At 37.4% G+C, this 17,330-nt stretch overlaps 1 protein-coding gene across 9 annotated transcripts in view; it reads right to left on the reverse strand.

Moving 5' to 3' along the window:
* The window catches only part of LOC143276500 (CLIP-associating protein 1-A-like), a 238,099-nt gene that overhangs the window by 100,138 nt on the left and 120,631 nt on the right, over positions 1 to 17,330 (reverse strand). For 5 of the 9 annotated variants that reach the window (XM_076581026.1, XM_076581024.1, XM_076581023.1 and 2 more), the window contains 8 exons: positions 16,329 to 16,421; positions 14,566 to 14,711; positions 13,758 to 13,893; positions 12,440 to 12,648; positions 9,957 to 10,175; positions 8,023 to 8,093; positions 4,937 to 4,972; positions 2,726 to 2,887 (listed from right to left, as the gene is read on the reverse strand). In XM_076581026.1, coding sequence (XP_076437141.1) covers positions 2,726 to 2,887; positions 4,937 to 4,972; positions 8,023 to 8,093; positions 9,957 to 10,175; positions 12,440 to 12,648; positions 13,758 to 13,893; positions 14,566 to 14,711; positions 16,329 to 16,421 — 1,072 coding nt within the window. The remainder of the gene's footprint in view (positions 1 to 2,725; positions 2,888 to 4,936; positions 4,973 to 8,022; positions 8,094 to 9,956; positions 10,176 to 12,439; positions 12,649 to 13,757; positions 13,894 to 14,565; positions 14,712 to 16,328; positions 16,422 to 17,330) is intronic. The other 4 variants (XM_076581029.1, XM_076581028.1, XM_076581027.1 and 1 more) reach the window with 3 other exon arrangements.

Raw genomic sequence — 17,330 nt, forward strand, 5'->3', positions numbered from 1 at the left:
CTAGGTGCTTTACAAAAACGCTTTGTTAACATAAAACATTACATCTATGTTACATACACACACCAAAATATGACTACACACACACACGCACACGCACACACACATACACACACACACACACGCACGCACACACACACACACACACACACACACACAGAGGATACAACAACAACAACACATTGTGTATCCCCCCTTTTTTTTTTTTTTCACCACACCTTTTCCAGAAATGTGTCAGTATCAACATCCATTTTCACTCAGGAAACAGCAGCTTCCTGCTGTACTGTCTTTTAAAAAAAACTTCTTTTTTTTTTTTTTACTCTCCTTTAAATATGCTTCCAAAACAGTTGTTTCTAATATAAAACCGAGCCAAATACACTTCTCCCTAAATACGATAAAACAAAACAATCAAAACCTACCTTGATAATCTACAATATTTTTTTTTCCTACAATATAGTACAACAAAACATTAATACCCTAAGTTAGAATCTGCTACAACCTTTCCTAAAAACACGGCGACCATTCTTTTAAACCTGAGAATCTACAGTAACAACCTTTCCTAAAATACAGCAAAATAGAACATCAAAAACCCTGAACTGAAAATCTACAATATTTGTGATCTGAAAATAACTAACTTATCTAACTTTACTCTGAAATCTGCAGTTCTACAGACCTGTCTGCAATCTCTCTTCTTTTTTTTCTTTTTTTTTTTTTTTTTAAATAATATTTCATTTAAAATAATAAAACAAACCCTAATTTTTTTTTTCCACTAATTGCATGTGGGTTGTCATCTCTGAGTGATCAAATGCATGTTTTGCAAGTCGGTTTACACACTGTATGGCGCAACCGACCATGCCATACACGGAAAGGCGCTATTCAAATCAAATTACTAATTATTACCATCAATTAAAAAACATTAGGATCTTTCCACTATGGTAACAAATTTTCTGGCTGACTGACAACAGTCCCTATGTGCTCTGTGTGAAACGTGCACTGTGTGTGGGGGGGGAAAAAGTAAGTAAAACTAATATACTGTGACAGTAATAAGGGTCTTGTGAAGGTAATATAAACATACTGTGTAAGTAAATAATAAACAAACTGTGACAGTCGTATAAACATGTCCAGACAGTAAGAATGAGGGTGACGAAAAATGTGACATGAAAGAAAGGATTAAAGGGAGGGGAAAATCAAAAGACAAGCATAGTAACCAACAACACTTGCTTTAAAAATCAAAATATCACATTACTACAGCATGAACTAAATACAGAAATAAAAAATATTGAACATTACCAAAGTAAGAACTATATATATATATATATACATTATTATAATATAAACTAAATAAATATATCACTACAAACTAAAAATATTACTACGGAACAAACTAAAAAAAACAACAACAACAAAACATATTCATCAACATAACTGACACTGAAAGCCTCCATGGACTATCTTTCATCCCCTCCCCTTCCTCACACACCCCTCCCCCCCCAACCCCCACCATTACCCATGCACACCCAAATACCCCCCTTCGTACGAAGAATCTTTATTTCAGGAACAGCTAAAACCACCTGACTGCCTAGTTCGATACCAAGCTGGCCACGGCAGCATATAGTCCCAAGCTACTGAAGTCAAACTCTCTTTAAATATCCAATATTCTAATACCAACACTGGACTGGTCAAAAAGCATTCCACACTCTATACTAACTCCAGTCCGTATATATTCAAAATTTTCAAACAGTTTTTACTTTAAGTCTCAAAAGCTCAAGCTTGGTTATAACTCTAAAAAAAAAAAACACGCTCCAGCACAATAATATACAAAGCCAAAACTAATTCTCCAGCTTCTCTCCAAGCACAAAATTGACTAAAAACTTTTCTTTCTTTTTTAAACTACCGTACACGTTAATTTCCAGAACACAAGCCCTTATTAAAAAATACAAGTAATAATACAAAAGAGAAATGATAAGAACCACCAAAGCCTACTGTGTTAAGCACTTACTTCAGAATGTTTACATGTGTTATAATTGACCAGAATATTGAAAACCCCAACTATACCCATTAATCAGTTACTAGAACAACCCAAGCATTTACCAAATACAAGTAACAATACCATAAAAAAAAAAAGAAGAAAGAACTACCAAAGCCTACTGTCACACACAAACTTCACAACTGTTCGTGTGGGCGTTCATTCCATCGAACCTGAAGCAATCAATCCCCTAAAACACTACAATACCCACAAGAGAATACTTCAGCACTAAGGTTACAGGCTGAATGTCTCACAGCCTTATATATACAGCCAAACAGGGCAGTGAATTACTATCCCCCGTTTCCACTGATTTTAACCTTCCCCCAACAACTGAAGTCAGGTTACCCATTCACACCTGGGTGAGAGTGAGGAACATCGGAGTGAAGTACCTTCCCAAAGGGACACAACACCATGCTGAAACGAGACAGGGGCCTCAACCCCTGATCACGGGCGAACACCGGATCATAAAGTCCAACGCCTATCCCGATTCTGCCGTGTCTACACAGGTACAAAAGTACCCCTAAAGCAAAGACAGACACTCCCCATCTTTTCACACACACCCTCCACTACCCCCATCCTCCCCTTTTCCTATTCTACATCCCTGGGGAACCAGGTCGAGCGATGCCAGGAGGAGAAAAAAAAAACAACCCCAAAAAAACAACCCCAAAAAACAACAACCCCCAAAAAAGCGGATATCCTTACGTAGCGAAGCTGTGCTCCCTCTCTCCATCTTGTTGACCCCTAACAGAGTGGAGGCCCGCGGCCTATTGGAGTTGACCTTGGCCTTGACCCCACTCAAGTCTACGTCGCTGCGCGAGCGAATCATGTGAACGGGGGTTCTGGGGCTTATGGGAACATTAACATCTGCAAAACCAATTGGTCAACACTCAACACAACAAGTAAGCAAGCAACCAAGGTGGAAAACACACGCACACAAAAACGGAAGGTAACAAGCTCGGCAGAGAACGTCATTTCTCTTTTTCGTTTTTTTTCTTTCTTTCTTTTTCTGCTGAAAATTGATGTAGTGAATTGAAGGTTATTAATAAGGCAAAACAAAAAAATCCTAAACACAGTTCCTGCAAAAAAAAATACAAATAACAACAAAGTAGTACGGAAAAAACCCAAACAGGATAACTGGCGTTACATGCTAACCATCTCTTCATTTTTTTCTTCACTCATTCCTTCGTTTAACATCTCAGAACTGTAAGTGATATGAGACGAAGTAATCATCATCTCAGCATCAAACACTTCCGCTTTTTGACCTGTCAGTCAGCTTTCCTTTGAAATTTTCTTTCAGCAAGTCAACATCACTTTCATTTTTAGAAGAAAAAAAATTTTTTTTTTAAGCTATAACCAAAAACTGATGTTTTCATTTCTGTTGCATCAACTACAGCTATAGCCAAATTTGGTATGTTTTTATTTCTATTGTAGCAAGTAAATCATGTCAAACAGAAAAAAAAAGTGTTACACTTACAGCTCTTAATTTCTTTGATTTCATTTTCATAATGTAAACAGGAGAATGAGTATAAACAGATGGTTAGCTGAAATTATGCCTGGCAAAATAATAAGGATTACACGAATTAAATAAAAATAATAAATATAGGTAAAAAGTACAACCAAATACATAGATACAAAGATTACAATCAATAAATCTGATTACATAAAGAAACTGAATTATTATCAATGTAACCACTACATAAAACAAAAAGAAAAAAACAAGAGAGGCAAGGCCTTCAAGACTCACTTGTGCTAAATTAAGTCCCCTAGCATTAATTACAGAGTAATTTCTCTTTTTTACTATCTGCACCAAAACGTTTGCAAAATAAATAAAAATTCCATGCTTAGCAAAAGAAGTTCCTGTTTGAACAAAAAATGATAATAATGACTCCTCTTGTTGTTGGGTCAGAATAAGAGGTCAAAGTGCCAAGTTTAGAGAATACAAAAAATATAAATATAACAGTAAATGCAGTTTGCATATAGTTAGGCTTTTTTTTTCTTCTTTTTTTTTTGTGCCCATCCCAGAGGTGCAATATTGTTTTAAACAAGATGAATGGAAAGAACTGAATTTTTCCTATTTTTATGCCAAATCTGGTGTCAACTGACAAAGTATTTGCAGAGAAAATGTCAATGTTAAAGTTTACCACGGACACACAGACACACGGACACACACACACACACACACACAGACAACCGAACACCGGGTTAAAACATAGACTCACTTTGTTTACACAAGTGAGTCAAAAACCGGTGCATGGCAGAAAAGGATGGCTCAGAAAGGTTATTGTATCTGGAAGACAATTTAAGAAAAATATGTATCCTGCTATATATAATCATATTTCATTACAATTCTAATTACTGTTACAAGAAAGATAAACACAGAGGATACTTTTTCAATTTCTTTTTTCTTTTTTTTTTCTTTTTTTTTTTCCTAATCTTTAGATTAATCAGTCTGAGGTAACACTGTTAACCAACCAACAGCCAGACATTCTAGCCACTACTGGTGTAATACATTTTTTTTGTTCTAATATTAGAAAATATTTCATACATCCCAAAAGTCCTCTTTTCCCCTAAAGCCAGTTGGGTTTTTTTGTTTTTTTTTACAGCAACACACCATGAAAAAAAATACACACTTTCAAATTAGAAGCATGAAATATATATATATATATATAATTTTTAATACCAACTCCATAGCAAAACAAAAAAACAAAACCCCAGAACAAAAACCCCCGTCTTTTCAGAAAGGCTACACATACTGTTAAGAAGAATGGTTAGCAGTGTGTATATCAATAAATACAGTGGCTCAGTATAGTGTACAGACCAAGCACACGTGTGCACACACACCCTATATATATATCTATACCAGTTTCTGTAGTAGTCTAGAAGTCACTAACTAGCTACGGCCATCAGGCTTACCTTCCCTTCGGGGCTCCCAGTCCGTCAGATCAAGATCTGATCAATTTTACCAATAATAATAACAGAGATGTTAAAGAGGTATCTACCAGATCTGATCAATTTTACCAATAATAATAATAATAGAGATGTTAAAGAGGTATCTACCAGATCTGATCAATTTTACCAATAATAATAATAATAGAGATGTTAAAGAGGTATCTACCAGATCTGATCAATTTTACCAATAATAATAATAATAGAGATGTTAAAGAGGTATCTACCAGATCTGATCAATTTTACCAATAATAATAATAATAGAGATGTTAAAGAGGTATCTACCAGATCTGATCAATTTTACCAATAATAATAATATTAGAGATGTTAAAGAGGTATCTACCAGATCTGATCAATTTTACCAATAATAATAATAATAGAGATGTTAAAGAGGTATCTACCAGATCTGATCAATTTTACCAATAATAATAACAGAGATGTTAAAAGAGGTATCTACAAGATCTGATCAATTCTATCAACAATAACAGATGTCACAAGGGTATCCACTAGATCTGATCAATGTTACCAACAATAACATACGTTGCACTGGGTACTATCCACTTTTCTTTTGTTACTTTTTATCACCAAGAACAAATGGTATTTATGTAAGCTTATCTATTATTTATTCACCTTTTTTCTTTTTTTTTTCTCAAGGCCTGACTAAGCACGTTGTGTTACGCTGCTGGTCAGGCATCTGCTTGGCAGATGTGGTGTAGCGTATATGGATTTGTCCGAACGCAGTGACGCCTCCTTGAGCTACTGAAACTGAAACTGAAACTGAATTGTTTGTCTTTTTTTTCTTTTTTTTTTTTTATAAAATAAAAGGTGTTAAAAGGGAATTCCACTAGACCTCATCAATTTTATTGTAAAAAAAAAAAAAAAAAAAAAAAAAAAAAAGTAAAAAAAAGAAGAAGAAGAAAAAGTAAGACTTAACTAATTCTTCCACAGTGCCTCCAAACAACTCAATATAACTGCAAATTACATTGCATGAACAATACACACACAAATCTTTGTCTTCTTTTTTTTTAATGTCTTTTTTTCTTTTTCTTCACTTGTTATAATTTATCTTTTATTTCTTTAATTTCCTTAAATTCTGGTAATATAAGTGGAGAACCATCCTTTCTCTTTTAAACGATTTATACACAACAACATCAGAAGCGAAACAAAAAAACAACAAAACAACAACTGAAGATTCAAAACCATTGAAACAAAATGACCACCATTAACATAAAAGAGAAACTTTTACCAAAAAAAAAAAAAAAAAAAAAAAAAAAATCACATCAACAACTAGTATTATGTTAACAAAACGAGAATGAATTTCTTTTTTTTTTTTCTTTGGGGGCGTGGGGGGGGGGGGGGGGGGGGGGGATTGAGAAGGAAACAAAGTGCCGTATCATGCAAGTGCTATTAACAAAAACAAGTGCACGGGTCTTATCACAGCATCAGTCAGTTTCTACATGTTGCACTTCAATTCCTTAACGTCTCATACAACTAAAACTTGCGTTCACAATTTTACACATCAACAACGTCTTCTCCACTAGAGAGTCCACTAAATGTAATCAATTAAAGAAAAATACTTCTTTTTGGTTTAAAAAAAAAAAAAAAAAAAAAAAAGTATAAAAATTATCCTATTCCTTAAAATAAGCTGAAATTATATGTAGTTTCACCTTGTGGATTAAAAAAAAAAAAACAACTGCTAAATTATCATTTCTTTAAAAACACATTTCATTATCAAATGTAGCAAACAAATAATTTTTTTTTTAAATCCTAAAATCAAAAGCCTTTATTCTGGGGAGTGACTGTTTTTTGTTTGGTTTTTTTTGTTGTTGTTTTTTTTGGCTTTTTAAAAATATTTTATCAACTAAATGCATGTGGGTTGTACACTCCGTAAGTAAAATTTTCTAAAAAGCTAAAAAAATAAAAAATTAAAAATTTTTTTTAAAAACACTTCCATAATGGCATAAACAAAAATTCATAAATCAAAAAGCTTTATGACGAGGACTTTTTTTTTTTTCATCAAGTATAATATACATTCATGCAGGTGTTAAAAAAAAAAAAAATTAAAAGCAATCCAGGACAGTATTGGAGTAGGGAAGGAGAGGAAGTAAAAAAAAAATTTTTTTAAATTTCAGATGCCTCATGTTGTCAGACAATCTCATTAATAACTATCAAATGCATCAGGGCAGCTATCCAATCAAACAACATGACTTTGTCAGTCAAAAAAAAAAAAAAAAAAAAAAATCTTTTAATTTAAAAAAATCAAAAAAATCAGGGCAGAGCCAATCAAAAACATAACTACATCCAAACAGGAAACAGTTAACAAATGCTTGCTGGGAAGGGGGAGAGGCTAAATGATTCATGAGTGAAAATGGAGATGCACAAGTTTAGTGGACAGCTGAGATTACAATAAAAAAAAAAAATTTTTTTTAAATTTTAATTATGTGATATAGATATTAACATACACAAATATAAAAATGAAAGAAAAAGCAAATACATCAAATTCACCTGTTTCTACAGCTTACAAATCGTAGAATGTGGCAAGCATCATCACAGTACACATTCTAATTTAACGTTCACACTTGTTAACCACTCTTTGCTTTCGTTTTTAAAAACAAAATCTTATATCAAGATGATTCAAATACAAATGTAAAAATACAGTTCTGCCTAAATTCCTGCAATGGTAGTGGTTGGATAAATCAGCAAAATAGTAAGTAACCAATATTTGACATTCTGAATCTGACAACACTTTCTCTCTCTCACCCTCATATTTGAACACACACACAAACACACACGCATAAACACACACATACACACAAATGCACACACATACACACATAAACAAATGCACACACACACACACACACACACACACACCACAAACCATCCCAAATCTGAATTCACACTTCATCCAAAACACAACACCCCAGCAACCTGAAACGGTAAAAATCCAAATTCGCATCTTGCGCACCTGAACAATGGTGAAAAATACGAACTCACAACACACCGAAAGTCAGGACACAAAACAGGAAAGGGAGATAAACTCAACAGCTTACCACTACCGGCGTCGCTGCGAGAGGAACTGATGCGAGAGGGGCCGCCCGACTTTCGTATTGATCCCGTTCGTCTGCAACACACAGGTGTTTATCATCATCATCATTATCATTAATATCTATATTATTGATACTTGAAAAGCGGCTATTCTTGGTCTGGGCCCAATGCTGACCTTTTTATCACAGACTGACGTTAAGCTTACAGTTGGGTCAACAGCAAAGGGAGAGCTGTAAGTGATCAATGGTTTCTCTGTTGCAGAATGATGTCATTCGCAGCTTAGTCTTTTGCGAAGGACTAGTATTACTCTCAAACGAGGCGGCAAGATTGCACTGACTCTTAGTGCTGCAGCGTTGGGGGCTAGCTGGCCTTTGGGAACCACCCCAACGCCGACTGTCCTAAAACCCTAATGGCCGAGTGAGTGGGGATGGATCTTGGGCATGACACTCTCCACAATAATCAAATTCTTGCCCAGATAGACGGGATGGCAGCTGCCCCCTCTGCTGTTCTGATGGTTAGTTGGACACAACTGATCGTCCAACTGACCATCATGCATAGATACATTCTTTTTATTTTATTTTATTTTACTTTTTTCTTTTTTTTGCTCCCCCATTATCTGCACTGTTTCAGTGGCATTACTCTCATGCCACTCATTTAGATTCCCCTATACACGGCCACAACCGGGTTCGTCCGTCACAGTTCCAGCGTCGGCAGTCCGCAGGGAACCATCGATGTTAGGTCGCCAGGAGGCCACACACCAGAGGAGACCCTGCACTGCTGCTGAGTCACTTCGGTGGTGTTCAGTGGTGCCTGTTCTGATTTAACGTACATAGGACACCACCTACTAAGCCCCCCACTAACGACAATAATGGCTTAGTCACAGAGTCAGACTGAGTGAGCGTCCCTCCCAGAGGGGAGACCACTACCACATTGCTCAAACAAAAGCCCATCCCCCCACCATACATACATTCTTGGTAAGAGACCAAGTGCTTTATAAATAGTGTCATGTGCACAACAGGCTGCCTAACCTGGTTGAATCGACAGCCGCCCTGAAGTACTCTTCTTAATTTCCTGTGTCATTCAGTCAGGCTTCACTTATCCCCCATGCACACACACACACACACAAATATATCAAAAAGGATTTTTCTTCAGAATATTACCAGGGACAACACTTCAGTTGTTGTGGGTTCTTTCACATGCATGCTGCACACGGGCCCTCAGGTTCATCATCTCATCCAAAAACACAAGCACACAGACCACCACCCAAGGTCTAGTAGAGGGGAGGGGAGTGGAGGGGAGGGAGGGTTGTGGGAATAAAAAAAAAACCCCGGTCCATATGGGAATTGAACTTGTGGACAGTCGCTTCCTAGTTGGGCAAACCACCACTACGCCACCTCTTCACGAAACATCAACACATGTACAGGTATTTGTTACCATTTTGAACTACCAAAACCAAATTCTAAGATGAAGAAAAAACAAAACAAAAACAAACAAACAAAAAAAACAACTCTAACTAATCCAACACTCACTCCCACATGTATTCATGCTACTGTAGTCATTTTTAACTTTAAAAAACCCAAACTTCTTGATAACAAAGAAAGAAAAGCAAAAGAAATTTGAAGATGAAAAAAAAAAATAAAAAAAAATAAAAATCAAACACTTACTCCAACACATATTCATTCATGTTTTTGTTACCATTTTTTTTTACTTAAAAAACAAACACAAAAAAATAACAGACAATGATTCTTTTTTCAGACCAAAAAAATCCAAGATAAAACAAGAACAACAACAACAAAAACTAAGATGCAAAAAAACAAAGAAACCCACACACCACAAAAAAACACACTCATTCCAACATAAAATGATATATCCATGATTTTGTCATCATTTTTAACTACCAAAAAATATTTTTAAAAAAACAAAAAAAAAAACCACTCACTCCAACGTGCCATACTTGGGCACGGAGCGGTCCTGACTGGCCGACCGGGCACGCGAGGACTTGCCCCCCGGCCGGAGGCTGCTGTCGGCGGAGTTGAGGGAGTTGTTGGAGGAGGAGTTGCTGAGCTCCCCTTGCAGCATCTTCTGCTTGGAAGGGTCCAGGTTGCCCAGAAGGGCTTCTGCCTGCGACTTGAAGTGCTCGGCAAAGCCCCAGAATGCTCTGTGGGAGTGAATTAAAAAAAAAACAAAAAAAAACAAAAAACAAAAAAACACCATATTTATTAACTTATTTGTTCATCTTTCTTGCTGGTGGCTGCACAGGGGTTGTTACAATCGGGAGGGGTGTGTGTGTGTGTGTGTGTGTGTGTGTGTGTGGGGGGCAGGGGGGAGGCGGGGGTGTCGGTACTGATCCCTTAAGGATTTCGAACATATAAAAACTTGGAAGTTAATCAGGTCACAACATGCATTGTTAAAGGTATTTAGAGCTGCAGGGAATGCCCTGTATAAATATATATATATACACACATATATACATACTACTACGACTACTATAGTGATGATGACAATAATGATGACAATGATACTACTATTACTATAGTGATGATGACAATAATGATGACCTACTACTACTACTATAGTGATGATGACAATTATGATGACAATAATGATACTACTACTACTACTATAGTGATGATGACAATTATGATGACAATAATGATACCACTACTAATATAGTGATGATGACAATAATGATGACAATTATGATACTACTACTATTACTATAGTGATGATGACAATAATGATGACAATTATAATACTACTACTATTACTATAGTGATGATGACAATAATGATGACAATTATAATACTACTACTATTACTATAGTGATGATGACAATAATGATGACAATTATAATACTACTACTATTACTATAGTGATGATGACAATAATGATGACAATTATAATACTACTACTATTACTATAGTGATGATGACAATAATGATGACAATTATAATACTACTACTATTACTATAGTGATGATGACAATAATGATGACAAAAATGATACTACCATTGTGGTGCTCTGTAGTGCCCGCACAAATACCATTACTGCCGTCATTATCATCACCAACGCTGACTTGCCAGAGAAGGTCATGATTATTGTCATCATTACAACAGTAGTAGTATCATTACTGCCATCATTATCATCACCAACACTGACTTGCCAGAGAAGGTCATGATTATTGTCATCATTACAACAGTAGTAGTATCATTACTGCCATCATTATCATCACCAACACTGACTTGCCAGAGAAGGTGCCGGCACGACAGAGCAGCACAATGGTAGTATCATTATTGTCATCATTATTGTCATCATTACAACAGTAGTAGTAGTAGTAGTAGTAGTAGTAGTAGTAGTATCATTACTGTCATCACTATAGTCGTAGTAGTAGTAGTATCATTACTGTCATCATTATTGTCATCATCACTACAGTAGTAGTAGTAGTAGTAGTAATAGTAGTAGTAGTAGTATCATTCCTGTAATCATTACTGTCATCATCACTATAGTAATAGTAGTAGTAGTAGTAGTAGTAGTAGTATTGTCATCATTATTATCATCATCACTACAACTAAAGTAGTAGCAGTATGATGACTGTCATCATTATTGTCATCATCACTACAGTAGTAGTAGTAGTAGTATCATTACTGTAATCATTATTGTCATCATCACTATAGTAGTAGTAGTAGTAGTAGTATTGTCATCATTATTTTCATCATCATTACAACAAAAGTAGTAGTAGTATGATGATTGTCATCATTATTGTCATCATCACTACAGTAGAAGTAGTAGTAGTAGTGGTAGTATCATTATTGTCAACAGCATTATCATCATCACTTCAGCAGAAGTAGTAGTAGTATCATTATTGTCATCATTATTGTCAGCATCACTACAGCAGAAGCAGTAGTAGTATCATTATTGTCATCATTATTGTCAGCATCACTACAACAGTAGTCATAGTAGTAGTAGTAGTAGTAGCACTAGTAGTAGTAGTATCATTATTGTCATCATTACTATACAGTATCATCACCATACTACTATCATCATCACCATCATCACAACCATCATCACCACCATCACCACACTACTATCATCATCATCACAACCATCACAACCATCATCACCCCCATCACCACACTACTATCATTATCATCACCACCATCACAACCATCATCACCCCCATCACCACACTACTATCATTATCATCACCACCATCACAACCATCATCACCCCCATCACCACACTACTATCATTATCATCACCACCATCATCACAACCATCATCACCACCATCACCACACTACTATCATCATCATCACAACCATCACAATCATCATCACCCCCATCACCACACTACTATCATCATCATCATCACCACCATCATCACCACACTACTATCATCACCATCACCACCACCAGCACGTACTTGCGAGAGAAGGCGCGGGCCTCGGAGTCAGCGTCGCTGATGCCCCGGCGGATGGAGTCCTGCAGGAGGGCGATGTGCTTCTCCAGGGTGTGGGTGGCCCACGAGTGCAGCAGCTGGTTCAGGAACTCGCTCGACTGACGCCGGATCACATTCGACTTGGACGTCATGTTGCCCGTCACGATGGGGATCAGCCGGTTGGTGTGCACATACTGCACCGACAGGGGGAATTGGAATGGTTTATTCACAATCAGGCCACACTCCCCTAGTGAAGGGGGTATACGTAAACATAATGCAACTCTGAGAAAACACATAAAATAAATAAGCATTAATATCGACAACAAACCGTGCATTGTATCCGTGTAAATATACAGACAACAAAAAATACATTATAACTGTTTTACAAAGTAACGATTTCTCTTAATCTGAATGCCTTATATAAGAATACCGAAAAAGTGGTTAGAACTTGGCTCACGACAGGGGGACAGACCACTGCCACAGCCTGCGTCAGTGGGTCACAGTACAGTGTGTGTAATTAAATTTGTATTTGTATTTCTTTTTATCACAACAGATTTCTCTGTGTCAAATTCGGGCTGCTCTCCCCAGGGAGAACACGTCGCTACACTACAGCACCACCCTTTTTTCTTTTTTTTTGGCATTTTTTCCTGCGTGCAAATTTTTTTTTTTTTTTTTCCCTATCGAAGTGGATTTTTCTACAGATTTTTGTCAGGAAAAACTGTTTTGTTGTCATGGGTTCTTTTACATGCGATAAGTGCATGCTGTACACGGGACCTCGGTTTATCGTCTCATCTGAATGACTAGCGTCCACACCATCACTCAAGGTCTAGTGGAGGGGGAGAAAATATCTGCGGCTGAGCCGTGAGTCGAACCAGCACGCTCAGATTCTCTCACTTCCTAGGTGGACGCGTTACCTCTAGGCCATCACTCCACTTAAGGATAGTACTGAACTGCACTGTATTACGTTTATGACATAACAGATTTCTCTGTGTGAAATATAGGCTGCTCTCCGTGAGAGAACATAACACCACTGTTTATTTATCAAATTATGTATTCATCCATTTTTTGTTTGAAAGTGTAATATTTTCCTACTGAAGTTCATTTGTCTACAGAATTTTGCCAGGGTCAACCCTTTTGATGCTGTGGGTTCTTTTACATGCATATGCACAATATAGGAACTCGGACTTATCGCCTCATCCAAACAACAAGCGCCCAGAGGTGGTGGAGGATGGGGAAAAACATGAAGTTCTGCCAAGTTTTCACAGCAGTACAAATTCCCGTGCCCGAAGACAAAGAGACTGACCTGGATGATGAAGCGGATGCAGACGCAGCCCGAGGTGGCCATGATCTTGACCGAGTTGGGCAGCAGGTTGAAGAGCGGGGGCAACACCGCCTCCGCAAACCGGTCCATCTTGTTGCCCAGCTGCTGGGCCATGTAGCTGGTCATGATGATGATGATGATAATAATGATAATAATGGATATTTATATAGCCACACTATCCAGAAATCTGCTCTTGGTGCTTTACAAAACATTTTTCGTTTGCATAACACATTACATGAGCTTTTTTAACACATGCACGCAAGCATGCACGTACATATACACGCACACACACACACATAAACACTTGCACACACACACACACGCAAATACACACATGCACACAAACACACACCAAATCATACTTCTTTACTCAAGACTGGTTTTTATTGTCTACACACAGGAACAGAATTTCACTGTTTGACATGTGAAAACATTGAAATAAAATGTACATAATAAGCTAAAGCTAAGTCAGTTTAAAGTATGTACATTAAATTACAATACAACACGCGCGCACACACACACACACACACAGAGATCAAGTTGTACTTCTTTCCTCAAGACTGGATTTTATTGTCTATGCAGAGGTACAGAAATTCAGCAAATATTAAAATAGAATGTAAATAATAAGCTAAAGCTAAGTCATAAGAAAGTATCTACATCAAAATGCAATCACACACACACATGCACACACGCACGCATGCACGCACGTGCACACACACACACACAGTCATCACCACAAACAGTGAAATAAAAACAACAACAACAACAACAGAATGCTGACACCACTCACGCAATAGTGATGCAGGCCTCCCGTACGACCTGTGACCTCAGGTCCTTGACCCCTATGACGAAGGCCGGCTCCAGGATCCGTAACTGTTGCGGGAACTCGTCGTGCTCCGCCGCCCCGTTCATCACCAGGGCTCGCAGAATCTTGAACTGTCGGCAACAGAATTCCGTTTAATTCAAAATACATCACTGTCTATTTCAAACAGTTAAAACAGAAAATGTTCTACAATCTCATTCAAGTGCGGAATTCAGTTCAATTCAAAATACATCATTGTCTATTTCAAACAGTTAAAACAGAAAATGTTCTACAAGCTCATTCAAGTGCGGAATTCAGTTTAATTCAAAATACCTTACTGTCTGCTTCAAACAATTAAAACAGAAAATTTTCTACAATCTCATTCAAGTGCGGAATTCAGTTTAATTCAAAATACCTTAATGTCTGCTTCAAACGGTTAAAACAAAAAATTTTCTACAATCTCATCCAAGTGCGGAATTCAGTTCAATTCATAATACCTTACTGTCTGCTTCAAACGGTTAAAACAGAAAAAATGTTTACAAGCTCATCCAAGTGCAGAATTCAGTTCAATTCATACCTTATTGTCTGCTTCAAACAGTTAAAACAGACAACTGACAAATATGTGATGTAAAAACAAAAAAAAATGGTACGCATTTTCTTGGTTATTTCATAAATAAATCTTCAGGTAAAAGAAAAACGTTTAGGTAAGAAAAATGTAACATTCCAAGACACAATCAATAAAAAAGCTAACAATAATATCAATTAATGAATTATTATCAATATTATCATTATCATCATTATCAATGCAGCAACAACAACAGTAATAATAATAATCATGATAATGATAACAGTAATGAAAAATATATTAATAATAATCATTATTAACATTATGATCATAGTCATTATGAACAGCATTTGTGTAGCGCATTTCTGTAGATAAATTTGTATCCAATGCACTGGCAATGCCCAATTTCACACACAGCCACGCCCGAAAATCTCGCACGCACACACGCACGCGCACAAAAAATGCAACACATAACAGATGGGAGTTTTTCCCTGGGATTAATAATAAAGACCAACAGTGCGTGCGTGCGTGCGTGCATGCATGCGAGAGTGTGTGTGATTGCTCATACCTGCAATCTGCAGTATTGTCTTGGTGCATAGATACACATATATGTGTTGTTTGTTCAGAGGTATGTTATTATGCACTATTGTATATTTTTATTTGTATTTCTTTTGATCACAACAGATTTCTCTGTGTGAAATTCAGGCTGCTCTCCCCAGGGAGAGCGCGTCGCTACACTACAGCGCCACCCATTTTTTTGTATTTTTTCCTGCGTGCAGTTTTATTTGTTTTTCCTGCATAATTTTTTGCATAATTTTGCCAGGAACAACCCTTTTGTTGCTGTGGGTTCTTTTACGTGCGCTAAGTACATGCTGCACACGGGACCTCGGTTTATCGTCTCATCCGAATGACTAGCGTCCAGACCACCACTCAAGGTCTAGTGGAGGGGGAGAAAATATCGGCGGCTGAGCCGTGATTCGAACCAGCGCGCTCAGATTCTCTCGCTTCCTAGGCGGACGCGTTACCTCTAGGCCATCACTCCACATATATGTGTTGTTTCATGTAAGGCGCTTAGAACCCACTGCATAGGGAGTTTGCGCTATGTAAGTACTATCTATTAGTATTATTATGATGATATATCATTATCATTATCATTATTATTATCAAAGAAAAGCAGGACACTCACGTGGTCGATACGTTTCTCCCAGTCCTGGTTGGCATCAGAGAGAATGGTGTTGACCTTCGACATCTGATCGGTCATGTCACGGGAGGAGAATAGCTGGAAAACAGACATACATCGACATCTCCAATGGTATGGCAAAGCAATGACCTGTGGAGATCTCTGTCTCTCTCTCTCTATCTCTGTCTCTCATGTGGATCTCTGTCTGTCTGTCTGTCATATAATTCTCTGTCTCTCTCTATGTCGTGTCTTGCGTGGATTTCTCTGTCTCTGTCTCTCCTTCTCTCTGTCTGTCTCGCTTTCTTTTTCTGTCTCTTTCTTTCTGTCTCGTGTGGGACTCTGTCTCACTTTCTCTTTCTGTCTCTCTCCCTCTGTCTCTTCCCACCCACCCCACCCCACCCAAATGCCGTCCCTGCACAACATTCAACATAATCAAACATGTACCTAATTTTTTTTTGACAGAGTGCCATGAAAGTATTCTACTGTACAACTGTTTCTTCAGAACAGATTTTTCTGTATGAAATTCAGGCTGTTCTCTCCCAGGGAGAGCGCCTGGCTACACTGAGAGCGCCACCCATCTCTTGAATATTTTTTCTGCCTGCAATGTTGTTCGTTTTCCCATCAAAGTGGATTTTTTTTTCTTCAGAACTTTGCCAGGGGGCAACCCTTTGGCTGCTACTGGCTCTTTTACTTGCGCAAAGTGCATGCTGCATACGGGACCTCAGTTTATCGTCTCATCTGAATGACTAGCATCCAGACCACCACTCAAGGTCTAGTGGAGGGCGTCTGTGGGATTCGAACCAGTGCGCTCATATTCTCTTGCTTCCTAGGTGGATTCTTTACCACGAAGCCAACACTATTATTATTATTATTATTATTATCATCATTATATTGTCATTAACGTTATACTATTATTATTATTGTTACTGTTATTATTCCGACAGCAGACACAACACAGATGTCATGTACTTTGCACTTCGTTGTCACTTCATACTTTGTTTCCACCAC

The sequence above is a fragment of the Babylonia areolata genome, chromosome 32 (assembly GCF_041734735.1).
Source record: "Babylonia areolata isolate BAREFJ2019XMU chromosome 32, ASM4173473v1, whole genome shotgun sequence".
NCBI lineage: Eukaryota > Metazoa > Mollusca > Gastropoda > Neogastropoda > Buccinidae > Babylonia > Babylonia areolata.